This window comes from Salvia splendens, chromosome 3 (genome assembly GCF_004379255.2).
Source record: "Salvia splendens isolate huo1 chromosome 3, SspV2, whole genome shotgun sequence".
In the NCBI taxonomy this organism is placed as follows: domain Eukaryota; kingdom Viridiplantae; phylum Streptophyta; class Magnoliopsida; order Lamiales; family Lamiaceae; genus Salvia; species Salvia splendens.
Genome location: NC_056034.1, coordinates 28,446,216 through 28,462,201, shown reverse-complemented (window position 1 = coordinate 28,462,201; position 15,986 = coordinate 28,446,216). Strand labels below are relative to the sequence as shown.

At 37.6% G+C, this 15,986-nt stretch overlaps 1 protein-coding gene across 1 annotated transcript; it reads right to left on the bottom strand.

Annotated features, from left to right (window-relative positions):
* Positions 1–10,752: 10,752 nt before the first annotated feature.
* LOC121796830 (uncharacterized protein At4g04775-like) lies at positions 10,753–11,987 on the bottom strand. Its single transcript, XM_042195606.1, has 3 exons — positions 11,960–11,987; positions 10,807–11,240; positions 10,753–10,761 (listed from the first exon to the last, which is right to left on the bottom strand). The coding sequence occupies exons 1-3, from the start codon at positions 11,985–11,987 to the stop codon at positions 10,753–10,755; spliced, it is 471 nt and encodes a 156-aa protein (XP_042051540.1).
* Positions 11,988–15,986: the final 3,999 nt, after the last annotated feature.

The following is a 15,986-nucleotide window of genomic DNA, read 5'->3' as shown; positions in this document are numbered from 1 at the left end:
CTAAAACTAAGAAGAAAAAAAAAATCTAAAATTTAAAATCATTTTATAGAGGAAAATTTGATTACAAGAGATCATTTTTGAAAGTTTTTACACCGGAATAGTCTGTTGGGTTAACCTAAAACCCGGCGGGTTAAGGGTAGGGTTGAAAAGTTATGATCCGAAAAATTTATAACCCGAATAGCCCGCACCCAAATAGTCTCGCAATCCAAGTGGGTTGGCCCGTACCCGAGCGGGTTATCTCGATTGACATCCCTAGTGGCAGCGTATTATGATAAATTATGACTGTTATTACAACCAATCGATGCATGCAAATTGGAAGACGATTATTATCACCGTGGTAGATGGAGGTGGGGTCGGCCGACCCCACCGCTGTCCCAGACCCTACTGCATCGGGAACTCCGCCCCATGATTCACCCTCAAGCAGCGCAACTTTCCCGACGACCTCCATTGTTATTTCCTTTCCCCTACTTCTTTTATGTGTTTGGGGCTTGGGAGTTGGGTATGGACATCTTAATTTATTAATTAAAAGTACAGTCAATACTTTGTCTTTAAGTAATTTTAACCTTTATTATAAGAGTTAAAGCTTTCTTTACAAATTTTATTGATTATGGAGATGAGACTTAGTTTGAGATAATCTCATACATTTAATTATAGAAGCATTGAAATGATATATACAGAAAACAATTGACAAGTTAAAGTTTTGTTATAGAGTGATATTGAGTTATTGGTAATGCTAGTAAAATAGATGCAGAGATTTATGTTATCAATAGATGCCCACGATTCGGAACCGGACGGTTCCGGTTCGGAACCGCCGGTTCCGGTTTGGTTGAAGGCGGAACCGGAACCGGACCGAGAGGCTATTTCACGGTTCCGGTTCGAAAACCGGCGGTTCCGGTTCCGGTTCGGAACCGCCGCTTTTTCCGGCGGTTTAGGCGGTTCCGGTTCGGAACCGGCGGTTTCGCGGTTCGATTTTTTTTTTTAAAATTTGAAATTTGGATTTATACAACAATTTGGAACAAGAGTACAAGATAATGTATAATTCAAATAGAAATACAACGAATAAGGAGAAAATGATATCAATTTTATTAAGTTTGAGTTGTAACAGACAACGATACATTACAATTTACAATAAATATACAACTACAATTATACAACATACAATAATGTAATATAATTTACAAGTGTCGTCGGACTCGGGAACGTAAATAAAAAAAACATGAAATGGGGGGGAAAAATTGAAAAGGGCTTGAGCTCAACTTAAACTTTCAAAGTTAAACTTTTCAAATTTAAGTTGAGTTGACTACGTATCCACAATTTTATTGAGGAATCAAAGCCCACGTAGTTCTCGGGATGAAGACATATTGCTATGTAGAAATGTAGAAATATGGAATAATATATATTTTTTTATTTTAGCAATTGAGAAAGAAAGACAACTTATAGAACTACGGGAACAAGTATAAGTGTATAACAATGCGTAATAAGAGTAGCACTTGCGTAATTAAATGGAAGCACAATAGCACAAATGAGAAATTGGAGACAAAGAGAGAGAATTGAGAGATTGAAGAGAGAAACTCTTATGGAAGAATTCGAATTTGAAATTTGAAAAAAAAAATTTGAATTTTCAGAAAACCGGCGTTTTGGCGGAAAACCGCCGGTACCGCCGGTTTCCGGGCAAAACTGCCGGTTTTCACGGTTAACCGCCGGTTAACCGCCAAAAAACCGCCGAAACCGGCCGGTTTTGCAGCTGAAAAGCTGCCGCCGTCGGCCCCATCCCCGATGCCTTGATATACGCGCCTGAATCGGTGGTTCCGCCGGTTAACCGCCGGTTCCGAACCGTCCCGAACCACCGGTTCGGTGACGGTTCCGGTTCGGAATATCTTGAACCTGAACCGGACCGCGACCCGAATTGCGACGGTTCCGGTTCGGGAAAATTGCCACGGTTCCGGTTCGGCGGTTAACCGCCGGAACCGGAACCGGTGGGCATCTCTAAATAGATCCAATCAATTTTCCCCGACCAAATATGAAGGCAACAGAGCACGACAACATACATTATTACAACATGCCACCTAATTTTGACACAACACAGTCATTCGACTCGAAACAGCAGACAGAGTGGTTGTACTTTGAAGTTGAAAGCGCATAGTAGTTACGTTATAGTTCGAATAGGGTTTTTTCTTTTTTTGTTCTAGAATGAAACTTAGATTTTGTGTTTGTACTGAAATTTTTTTTATTCCGTGTTTGGGAGTTCTCATGCGTCTCCTTTTAATGAAACGCATGACGATTATGCGTCTTTGTGCAAATCACCCGGTTGGGTGTTACGCCACTTGCAATCTCACAATTCGAAAAAATTGAGAGAGCATGTCCCTCATGCGTCTCTCACAAATACGCATAATCGTCATGTGTTTCATTAAAAGGAGACGCATGAGGGTCATGCGTCTCTCCCAAATATGGAATAAAAAAAGTTCAGTACAAACACGGAATCTAAGTTTCATTCTAGAACAAAAATAGAAAAAACCCAGTTCGAATATTTCAAATATTTATGCCATTAGTTTTTAGTGAATATTATGTGATATTTAAACACTACTACAATGTATTGTGTGAATATTAAGACCATCAATATGAGCATATTTGGCAAGAGATAAGATCGATGATGAGAAAATATTAAATATAACTGTCATGCGTATGTATAACGGAGAATGTTAAGTTTTCTTGAATAAAATCTAGTAGTATTAATCATTCACTTACTGCTTTATACCTAAGACTTTATGTTTGCTACGATATTTATAATATTGTAATATATACATATTACTAATTAAAAATGTAAAATATAACCAAAACTATATATACAGTTTTTTATGCTCATAATTGTCATATCTATGGCAGTCTCCAGTTTCCTAAGCCAAAGTAGTATACTTTTTTTTATATCATCTCTTATTTATGCTATTACTGCTTTAAATGTAACTAGTTATCAGTCTCCAACGTGCATATCCATATCCACTGCCATGTTATAAAGAACTTTGAATAAATGAATATCGGCAATATTAATTAGTGCGTATTCTTTTATCCAAATATATATAGTAAATATATAGGTAAACTAAAAATAACATGAATATTATAAAGTATTAAATAAATTTCTAGAGATGTTTCACCTGATCAGTTATGAAATACGAGTAAGATTGTACGAGAAAGTCAAAAGCCAAAAGATAAATGTGGACCTAAATATTTTATAAGTTGATTTTTGGGGGTAAAGGTCGTCAGAATCAAGAGGAATGGATGTTCGTTGTAACGCCCATATTAAATTCCAACTACCACCAGCCACTAGCCTAGATGTTTAGATTCATTATTTTATTTTATGTCTTATTTAATGTTGTGTGTATTATCTATGTTTCATTATTCTTGTATATACGTGCCAAATTGCCAATGACAGTGGTATTTGTGGGCAGCTGCACATGTTAATCTATGCAGTATGCACCCGTACTGGTTTTGATAATTTTTCGTTTCTCCCTCATATATATAATGTCAGTTCATTTCCCCTTGATAGTATGGAGGATCTCGACATGTGGGACCTCTATTTGGCTTCTTCATGTTCTTGTTTAGATCCTAGTCACTTTTGGACTAAGATCATATTGGTAGAACATTTTATTTTGATATTATTTACGGGTTGGAGGTCTGCCTAAACCTCCCGCCCACAAAGGGCGTTTTTGATTAAAAAAATCAAATATTAAAAAATACTACTCCCTCCGTCCCAAGATATTTGACTCGCTTCTTTTTCGCACTCGTTTTGGAAAAATAATATAAAATAGTTGAAGTGGAGAAAAAGTAAAATAACAGAAAGAATTATGTAGAGAAGACTCTCCTCTACATAATTCTCTCTCTTACTTTACTCTCTCTCCACTCTAACTATTTTATATTATTTTTTCAAAACGAGTGCGAAAAAGAAGCGAGTCAAATATCTTGGGACGGAGGGAGTAGGATTTAATAAAAACAATTACTACTTCATGTGATCTGTAAAAGTTTGTCACGCTTCTTTTCTATACTCATTTTATAAATATAATAATAAATAGTTAAAGTAGAAGGACGGTAAAGTAAGAGAGAATAATATAGAGAAAAGTCTTAATTAAATTATTCTTTCTCCTACTTTACACTCTCTTCACTCTAATTATTTATTACTCCATCCGTCGCTTAAATTTTGTCACATTTTTCTATTTCCGTTCGTCCCACAAAATTTGTCACATTTTACTTTTTACCATTTCTAGTAGTGGACCTCATATTCCACTATCTCATTCTCACTCACATTTCATTATAAAACCAATATATAAAAGTAAGGCGCACTCTCTACTAACTTTTTCAACTCACTTTCCATTACATTTCTTAAAACTCGTGTCCGGTCAAAGTGAGAAAAAATTTGTAGGACGGGGGGAGTATTATTTTTAAAAAACAAGTGCAGAAAAGAAGTGTGACAAACTTTTAAGGACGGAGGAAGCATTATTTAGTGATTAGAAAATTTAGATCTAATGGTTTACAATAATATCATTGGATTTTTGAAATTAAGTAATTTATTTGAAAAGGATAATCACCATATTTTCGAAACTAATTTTTGCTTATATCCCTAAAATCTGTCAATCCTATCATATTTTTGTTACAGATTAATAATGTTAATATACTATATAAAAATAGTATATAAAAATATTAACAAAATGACATGTGCAAATGAACGGTTAACACAATTACACTACCATATCGACAGACACAATTACACTTGTTCTAATAGGAATGTGATCAAATGCAAACTCTAAATATTGTACAAACTCTAAACTATGATTTGCAACTTTAGAAAATATCAACATATGATAAAATAATAGCAACTAAAAATGTCAACACAATGTCAACGGTTGATGCTATGTTGAAATTGTGTTGACATCAAAATCTAGAAATTTTACATTGTGTTGAAATTGTGTTGACATCAAAATCTTAAAATTTTACACTGTGTTGACATTGTGTTAAAGTTGTGTTGATACTGTATTGAAAAGTTTGAAGTTTGTACAATATACGAGTTTACATTTTATCACTACCTTGTTCCAATATATTGATACACAAGGAAACACTAATTTTATTCAATTATATGTTTGATTAATTATATATGGTAGTTATTAGATCTTATATGAGTATATCTCAATCTTTCATAGTATCCTACTAAATATATCTCAATCTTTCATAGTATCCTACTAAATATTAAATTTATAATCCCTCAATATTTTTTTGTATCATCTTAATTATTAATTAATATTGAATTCAAATTGATCGTTGACATCTTAATCTTTCCATATTATCTTCTTGTACGCCTTCTGTTTCATAGTAGTGGAGACATTTCTTTTGGAATAAAGATTAAAAAATATATGTAATGTATTGAATAAAAAGATACTAAAGTAGAAGAAAGTATAAAGCATAGACAATAAAGTAAGAGATGAGAAAAAATAAGATTAGAAAAATATGTTATCTTTTACTAAAAAGGAAATTACTCTATTACTATGGAACGTCCAAAATAGATATATGACTCTACTACTATCGAACAAGAGATAATGAAATAAAAATCGGCAATATTTGTATGAATCTGAATATTGATAATCATGAACCCTTTGTATTGATATTCAACAAATAGATATGTACTTTATTGATATATTGACCAAAATATATTAATATTTTATTTATATTAAATTGACACAAATTATTTAACTAATAAGCACAACTTTCAAGTTATATTGATATACTACTATTAATTAAGATACATTGATAATATTTTTGCTCGCTTTTGAAGTCTTTGTCGGCAAGTACTCTCGATCTTTTCCGGCAAAACATAATACGAAAACAATTTTAATATCAATACGCATCACAATAAATATCGATATGACATTTAATAAACATTAATACAGTTACCCATCAAAATCCACATTATTCAACATTGTAAATATCGATATATAATATAAATAGTTATCCAATATAGATACAAAATACTAATATCTACATAATGCCTGAGTATTAAAATATACTATGTTCTAAGTACATTACTAAAAGATTTTGGTTAGAACTGTTGAAGTACTATTTGTTATTTTTTATAAATTCCTAACCTATTATTATGCAAGTGAATTGCAGCTCATGTTTTATCATAAAAGTCCATATTTTTGTTCCTCTTCTTCTTAATACTATCAAAACTTAAAAAATAAAAATAAAAAAACTGCATTCAAGTTTTGTTGCGATTTTTTTTAATTTCAGCCTAACTTCATTAAATGTACATATAAAGACTTCAACCAAAATTTATAAATATACTAAAGGTAATAAGAACTTTCTTGAATATGTAAAATAAACTTTGCTTATAAAATCACATAAAAAAGAACTTCCCAAAGTTTGACTATGACCTTTTTTCATAAAAAAAAAAATCAAAAGAGAACAATGGTAGAGAGGCTAATATTGTTGGAGGAGGATATGTTGACTTAAAAAATGTGTAACAAATCATTATGATATGCTGAAATATGATTATTTTTTCTTTGAACTGTCTTTAAATTTATGGATAACTGCTTCAAAAGTCATGAACTTTGCTCGAATTCCGTTTTTTCCCACGAACTTTAAAATTGACGTATAAACTCACGAACTTTGCATTTTATCGCCGATTTCCCATGACGGTATTTCCGGCGAAAGAGCGAGCTGACGTGTCGAATTTAATTGACGTGGCGTCTCGTGGCGGCTGACATGGTCAATAATTGTTGACTGTGTAATTAAATAAAAAAACAACAAAAACCCCCACCCCCCAAATTCATCCCCAAATCGATCCTCAAATCGCGTAACCTAACCTAATCAACAACCTGCAACGACGACGGCGGCCTAATTGACGACGACGACGAGAGAGCGAGCGACGACGGCCTAATCGATGACGACGACGACTCTATTGGCTTACCTGCAACAGCGACGGACGGGCGACGAGCTGCGCTTCAGGCTTCGTCAACATGAAGATGTGGCCGGGTTTCTGGCCAGACAAGCCGAATCCGAACAAACCTTTCCTGCTTCGGATTTACCATGGTGGGCATTTTATTCCTGATGGGAGGATTTGTGATAAATACGTAGGTGGGGAAATGTGGGAAGGTAGTGGGTTTGAACCAGATAGATTTGGTTACTTCGACCTAGTCGATGAACTGAATAAGCTAGGTTTGATAGCTGGGATAGGCTATGCTTCAAGAGAAAATGGGAATGGAGTTTATTAACATCACGGGTGATGCAGAGGTGATGTTAATGTTGAAGTTCCTGACCACAGTGAAGCATCAAATATGTGATATGTATATTGTGGGTGGGAAGAAGGGTGGCCTAGAGCACATTGTTGAAGATCAATCCGTGGGTGGGGGGGACAATGTGGGTGATGAAGCTGTAAGGAGTCGAGTGGTTGAGTCGGAGTCAGTAGAAAGGAGTAATGTTGAGTCTGTGAATAAGAGTATGTCTACCAGAAGACGTAGAAAGGAGACAACTTCAAAGGCTGGCAAGCTGAAGTCAGTTTCTACCAAGGATGTTGTGGAGAAAAGTGTTGAAAGTAGTATTAAGAAGAGATTGTTACAGTCTACTACGAAGTCAGTGGTTGAAATTGTGGGTGAGAGGGTGGGAGATAGGAATTGTGATGTTGATGAAGTTGGAAGGAGTGTGAGTGAGGATGTGGGTAAGATGTATCATATAGCTAAAGACAAGGGTAAGAGTGTTGTTGAGGATGAGGCATATAGGAACTCTGATGCTGATGTCTTGGGGGATAATGTGGGAGGTAAGGACAATGATGATGAGGATTTGGGTGTTGTAAATGAATATGTGGGAATGAGAGACAGACTTGATGAGAGTGTAGGGGATAAGGCTGATCACAGTATGGCAGTGGGGGTGGGATATGATAGTGAGGAGGATGGGAGTTATATACCATCTTCTGAAGATGAGGAGACTGATGATGACATGGATGCTGAGGAGTTAGTGTCTGGGGATGAGGAATACACACAGGGGAGGCAGAAAGCAAAAGACAGCAAGAAGAAAGAGTTTGTTGTCACTGATGACATCTTCTGTGGCCTAGTTAGTGGAGGAAAGAAAAGTGACTATGTCTCTGAGGATGAGAATTCAGAAGAAGGTGACATCTACTCTAGCTCAACTGACTCCCAGGATGAAGGGAGAAGGAGGCTGGAAAGGCATGGTAAATTGATGTATGATCCACGGTGTGATCATAAGACTCTGAAATTGTCTATTGAGATGGGGTTTATTTATGGTTTTCAAGCAAGAGATGCTCTAACAGACCACGCAGTTGAGAATGGTTGGGAGATACACTTTAAAAAGGCAAATAGGAAGCAGTTTGAGGCAGCTTGCAAGAGTCCTTGCAATTGGTTATGTTCTGGGAGTATAGTGAAGCTTAATGGCACTGTTGTGATAAAGAAGCTTGAACCGGATCACACATGTCCAAGGGCTATGAGAAATAAGATTGTGACCTCTAATTGGATTGCAGAAAATATATGCATGTCTTTAGGATTAGACCTGAGTTCAGTTGCAAGGAATTGGGTAGGGACTTGATGCAGCGGTTTGCATTTGATGCAACCAAGTGGAGGTTATACCATTCTAAGAGGAAGGCTATTGACATGCTGAGGGGGACAGTGGAAGATCACTATGCAAAACTGAGGAGTTATATGCTTGAGTTGGGCAAGGCTGATAGAGAAGGCAGATTTGAACTACATGTTGATGTAGATGTTGTGTTCAAATCTTTATACATTGGTTTCAGTGGGCTAAGAAGGGGTTTCAAGGAGGGTTGTAGTCCGGTGATTGGTCTAGATGGTGCCTTCCTGAAGACATATCTAGGGGGCATCTTGCTGACAGCTATAGGAACTGATGGAAACAACCAAATGTATCCCACTGCTTGGGCAGTGGTTGAAGCTGAGAATGAGGTTTGCTGGACCTGGTTCATAAAAATACTTGTTGAAGATTTGGGCTTGGGTGAAGGAGTGGGAATAACCATAATCAGTGATCAACAAAAGGTATTTGGGATTTATTGTCTACTTTATCATGTTGTATAATTAGAGTGTTAGTTGTCTACTTTCCAATTGTTGACATTGAAAATGTTTGCTAGGGACTTGAGAATGCAGTCAAGAACCTACTACCATTGGCTGAGCACAGGAATTGTACAAGGCACATATATGCAAACTGGAAAAAGACACACGAAGGTCCACTGTTGAAGCAGCTTTTCTGGAAGCTGGTTAGAAGTACCTACATGGAGGAGTATGACATTGCATGCAGAGACCTGGAGAAGGAAGATGGACAAGCTTATGCAGATTTGATGGATAAGAACCCCAGCCGATTCTGTAAGGCATTTCTAACACCTGGCAACTGCTCTGATGCCATTTTAAACAATGTTTGTGAGTGTTTTAATGCATATATACTGGAGGCTAGGAGTAAGCATGTGTTAGACATGCTAGATGAAATGAGAACCACACTCATGGAAAGTCTTTATAGGAAAGGGGTAGATATGGAGAGTGGTGGTATCAATTCCATTGTGTGTCCAAAGGTGAGGAGAAAAATTGAGGCCATGGTTTATGAAAGTAGAAATTGTATCACTATACCTGCGGTTGGGGGAAAATTTGAAGTGAGTCACTCTGAGGATAGGTTTGTAGTGATTCCTTCCCAAAGGCAATGTGGGTGTAGGAAATGGGATTTAACTGGTATCCCTTGTATTCATGCCTGCGCTGCTATCCATTTCCTCAAACTTAATGTTAATGACTATGTCCATGACTACTTCTCCCTGAGCAAATACAAGTTGGCATATGGCTATGGGTTGCCAGCATTGAATGGAGAGAAGCTCTGACCTCAGGCTGAGGGTTACCCTGTTGTACCTCCACCGGTTAAGAAGATACCGGGTAGGCCGAAGAAGGTTAGGAGAAGGGATCCATTCGAGAAATATCCAGCCAACCCCAACCGAATGAAGAAGATATGTGTGATGGCGTGCCAGAGGTGTTTCCAAGAAGGCCACAACTCCAGATCTTGTAAAAACGAGCCAGTACAAGTGCAGCCAAAGCCAAAGGTATAAATGTCTACCTGTAATCAACATTTAGCTATATTTTGTTACTAGCCATTACTAACAATGCAAGTTCTTAATTTGTAGCCCAAGATGGGAAGGCCTCGAAAGACACCGTCAATTGCAGAAAGTGGTACCACCGCAGTACCGGGGAGGGGTGGAAGAAGAGGGGGCCGTGGTGGAGGCCGTACTGGAGGCCGGACTGGAGGCCGTGGAACAGGTGCTGGAGCAATCCCCACGCAGCAAAGCAACAACATCATGTGATGCAACCCGGAGGATCGTGAATGAAATGTACTTGGAAGTCAAACAATGTTTTTTAGTGAGCACAAACTTATGTATTTAAACATGTGTTTTGGATATACCAAACTTTTTGTGATTGCATTTTCTTATGTATGAACAATGTATTTGTGGGACAGGGTGCTAAATGTTAGGTTTCAAAACATGTCTTCATGCTTACATATACAAACAAAGCCTTTCAATTTCCAGATTTACAAGGGTCTTACACCCAAAAGCTCCAAATGTTATGCACATAATGTCTCCCATTACAGTCTAGGATGTGTAAGTAAGCTATAATTGAAGTCACAACTCATTGCATTCATAGGGGAAAACTGACTTCAAGGAATTGATCCCATAGTGCGTTACATTGGAGTTCAACGTGCATAGTCTATTACATAAAAGTACTATTAGGTAACCTACAACAATAACCAAATGAGGAGACATAGAATGCAAACGGCAACCTTTAAGTTTCGGTTTTGACGGTGCAAATCGGCGACAACACCTTGGAGTGCTTCAACTTCAGTGGTTTTGGAACGGACGCTCTCGTCAAGTGCATCCTGCATAGCAACTCTATCTCTCAATGCTCTTTGCACGTTGTCCCTGTCCAGCTTCAGTCTTTTAAAGAAGTAGTCTTGATTCGGCGATAATGATGGATCAATCCAACGAAAGAATTTGCAATCGTCCTCCTTCCAGACTTGGCAACGGTAGAAGCGTCGTCCGGGATTGGCATCCGTATTAGAGGTCACCACATCAGCTTCAAGACCATGATCACAGACCACTGCCTCAAACCTCGGCCAAGTTCTGCTCGAATTCTGGGAAGATGTAGACATCCTGCAACAAAACCGCATTTGAACAATCAAACGACCCCATTCTGGATGAAACCATAGCCAGAACCCTAAAACCAGTACAAATCAAAATTGAAAATTCAACTTTCATGATTTAAGAAGTAGACGAACCCTAACTACACATTGCCAATTGTGCATTCGAAATCGCCCAATCCAACCACATCGGAAACCACAAAATCGGATATTCAACGAAACGACCAAATCGCCTAATCCAACACTAAAATTGAAACCTAATTCGAACCCCAACACCAAGGAAATCAAACGCAGCAGTAGCAAAACTAACGAACCGTAAAATTAAAACCTAAATCGAACCCTAAAATGAATCTATGGTCTTACCTTGTTACGGGCATTCAAGGACAATCGGGAATGCAACAGATTTGTAGGATGAATCGCGATTTGATTCTGATAATCGACAATGGGGTTGAATCGCGAGGGGAAAGATGAGTGTTCGATTTGGGGTTCTGTCATGATTTTAACCTAATTTTAACCTAATTTCGATTTCATACGCTTAAAAAGACGTCGTTTTATCCAGGACAAAACGACATCGTTATACGATTTTCCGATGTCGGACACGTCACTATCCAGGCATGCCACATAGGATTCTGAGTTGCTGGAAAATACAGGGTCGGGTCGGGTTGGGAAATACCAGACAAAATGCAAAGTTCGTCAGTTTATACGCCAATTTTAAAGCTCGTGGGAAAAATTGGAATTCGGGCAAAGTTCATGACTTTTGAAGCAGTTATCCCTTAAATTTACGATACTGACCTACGATGGTCATCACAGTCGGTCCCCGCCATGGCCACGGTGGTAGATCATGGTCGTTGCGACACCATAGCCACGGTCCTCTGCACCACCTTGGGTGTGGCATGCAAAATCTACTCCCTCCGTCCGTCATTAGGAGTCTTATTTGAGTTCGATAAATATAAAGGAAAGTGGATTGAAAAAGATAGTATAATGTGATACTCATTTTTAGTTTTAAACTAAGTTGCGAATGAGAAATTTAAACAAAGAACTACCAGATCTACGCTACTTGGTCAACCAGACGACGAACGAACAGAAGCAAACCATGATCATGCAGATCTAAACAAAGAACACCAGATCTACGGAATCAAAACACGAGCTAGCATGGATCTACAAAATCAAATGTTAACAAGCTAGATCAAAGCATCCTAACAACTACCATTTGCGAAAAACATCCAACATAATATAAATAAAGCTCAATATCACCAAATCTAACAAGAACTCAAACATAAACTTCCATAACTTCAGAAATAATAACAGATTCAAATTTCAAAAATATAATATCCAAACCAACAACGAAATAACTACGAAATTCATAAACTAAGATGTTCAAGGCACCAAACACTTGCAAAATGAAAATAAAAATGTTGCAAGACAGAAATAAGATTGTATCTTAGCTCCTCGGAGCGGTGGAATCACGATTACAAACTAAGAACACCCGGAACTAGGATTTCCCCCTTCCAAGTGTGGAGGCAAGAGCTTGAAACTGGAGTTGGAATGGATCTTGTGAGCTAGGAGAGCTCAAAAGAGGCTGGAACTGGGAAGAGCTTATGAACTCCAAAGAAGGCTGCTTCATTCTTCAATATTGGCCCCTTTATATAGGGAGGCTTGAGGCCAAATCCCTATTGTATATCTTCCATGATTTGACAATTGTGCCTTTAAAGTAAGGGTGTCTTCGAGCTCTGCTCTTTTTTTCCTACTCCTTGCGTATGCCTTCTTCTGCTGAAACTCTCCTGGGTCAATATGTCGGCTTTTTTAGCAATTTTTACTCCAATTTTGCTAACTCTGCATCTACTTGCCTAGCTAGCACTATCTACTGGACCTCGCAGCTGCCTGCACACCTAAACTCAAATTTTGCACGTTAACTCCCCGAAAATATATAAATTTACCCAATAACCAATGTATGAAACGAGTCTTATCAAGCATCCACAGTGCGGGCATTGATCGGCTGCCGGTGCGACCGGTGCCCTCCCCCAAAGTGCCCAACTCATATCCGCGGTGATTTTCGATGGGCTTCGATTTCGGTGGATGGACGATTATTAGTAGTTGTTGATCGTGCATGATTAGGATGATGTTGACTAGGGCATTTATATTATGTAAAATACTAACTAAAAATGAAAAAATATAACCAAAACTCTATATAGTACCCCCTCCGTCCCCCAAATATTATCCCACTTTGATCCGACACGAGTTTTAAGAAATGTAATGAAAAGTGAGTTGAAAAAGTTAGTGGAATGTTAGTTCTACTTTTATATATAAGTTTTATAATAAAATGTTAGTGGAATATGGGGTCCACCATCAAAAATAGAAAAGTGAAATGGGACAAATTTTGTGGGACGGACAGAAATAGAAAAATGAGACAAACTTTCAGGGACGGAGGAAGTAGTTCCTATCGTCACTTTGGTGATGAGATATAGTTTGTCTTATCTATGGCGGTCAACATAATCATGGCCACGGTGGTCTTCAATTTTCTAACTTTTCATATATATATATATATATACTCCCTCCGTCCCAGCTAAGATGACACATTTCTTAGCTGGCAGCCTGACACGGAATTTTAGGAGTTGTTAGTTAATATGATTAATTGGAGAGATAAAGAGTGCGTGTAAGTATTAAATAAAAAGAACAAGAGAGTTGAATATTTAATTGGAGAGAGAAAAAAATGGTTGGGTGTATTAATTTTTTGGATTGATTTGTACATTACACTTAGAAGATATATACATTACACCACATGATGAACATAATATATACTCCATGACTAAGAGAAGAAAAAAGTAGTTAGGGAGCATTGAATAATGTAATATTTCATGTTTACTGATTTATGTTATGAAAGTCCATAGTGTGAGTAAGAGAAGACGAGTAGAATTTAATGAAGACTTCGACGATTGCTACCTATCAACATTGTGCATGCCACGAGGAAAGAACGAATGAAAGAAATTGAAAAGATGAAATTAATCGATGAGGTGGAACAATGTGGCAGCAAGAGGGTTGTTAAGGACGATACTTTATATTTCAAGAGGTCTGCATCTGATGTAGGGTGTTTGTTATGCCTTAAATTTTTACATCATTCTTTGATGATGCATCCATTACTCCATAAATGCACTTGATGTGTGATAAGGCTCATTTCAAACATTGATATTAGGGTGAATTTCTATACTTTCGGGGAGCTAATGAGTAAATTTGAGTTCAGGTGCGAAGAAATTTGCCAGGTTCAGGAAATCGTGCAAATTGACCAGTGATACGCTCGGATTTTGCACTGTTTTAAGGCCTTTATTTGGTCTGCTTTTAATGTCAAAATCACTATTTATGTCCATATTTTGCATATTTTCTCTATTTTGGTATTTTGACGTGTTTTGTGAGAAATGTGTATATTTAAACCTAAAAAGACAGCAAAAAGTCAAAGTTGGAAATCTAGAGCATTCAAGACGCCCAGCGGTCGCTGCATGTTGATCCGTAGCCTCTACCTCTAGGACAGCGGTCCCTACACTGTGTTACAGCGGTCGCTGTGAATAATCCCGTAGCTTTAGAAACTCTTGGAGCGGTCGCTAGGCGTATTCTTATTTTCAGCACAACTTTCTCCGGAGCAGACCGCTACTGGCTCAGCGGTCGTTGGGCCCCAACGGCCGCTGTATGGGTTGCAGCGGACCGCTGGGCGTCTTGAATTCTCCAGATTTCCAACTTCGACTTTTTGCTGTCTTTTTAGGCTCAAATATGCACATTTCTCACAAAACAGGTCAAAATACCAAAATAGACAAAATATGCAAAATATGGACATGAATCTTGATTTTGACATTAAAAATAGACAAAATAAAGACCATAAAACATTGCAAAATCCGAGCGTATCAACTCCCCCAAACTTACATTTTTGTTTGCCCTCAAACAAAATAATAAAGACACAAAATAGACGCACGGAATGGACAAGGACTAGACGTCATAATTGCCTCAAAGTATGGAATAGATAGATCAAGCATGTATTAACGCAATCAAATCAAGCAATGCTTATTAGTGCGCTTTCATGTGGCAAACTTCCAAAGATATACATATTGAATTTTTTTTCTATTTCACAACTGGTACTTCTCTACATTTAAGCACACTACTTTTTACAACTTTCTTCCTTATCTCTCCAATTCCTTTCCAAAAGATATCAAAAACTAACTATTCTAACCCAAGGAATTGTCCTCATTTATTTGGCTTCCAAAGAATAGGCTTAAAGGCTCAAAAATTGGCTCCAAAGGGTAAAAGATATTTTTGAAAAGGGTAAAATTTTTTTGATAAAAAGTAGGCTATGAAAAGATTGCCTAACATCTTCCCTTAATAACTTAAACACTATGTAAACTAACTAAAAAGAAAACATACCTTGAAAATTCCGCGTTAGGTTGGACGGGCTAAAATTCGAGAAACTCAAAAAATCGCTCCGGAAACGAGGCAGAATGTTTCCAGAAGTTAGCTGGCGGGCAGCCGCGACGTCTGCAGCGGTCACCGGCGGAAGTCAGAACCTGCAAGAATTTTTCAAAAATATGAAAACTAAATAAAAACCAAAAGGTACTTAAAAACATAAGCAAAAATTGTCAAAAATGGTTGGGTTATCTCCCAACAAGCGCTTGTTTATAGTCATTAGCTTGACTTTACCCCTTTTACTCCTTGGGTGGTTCTTGTAGTTCTACTTCCTCCTCCATCACCTTGTCCGAGCTATAGTATTTTTGCACACGGTGGCCATTGGCTTGAAACAACGTCCCAACCGGAGCTAGCAACTCAACCGTCCCACTATCATATAT

Bases quoted from the DNA above. Each gene is read 5' to 3' on its own strand.
- LOC121796830 (XM_042195606.1), bottom strand. From the start codon at position 11,987: ATGGCGGGGACCGACTGTGATGACCATC. The intron at 11,241-11,959 runs GTAGGTCAGTAT...TACTGGTTTTAG, and splicing joins GACCGACTGTGATGACCATC to GGTTCTGGCTATGGTTTCAT.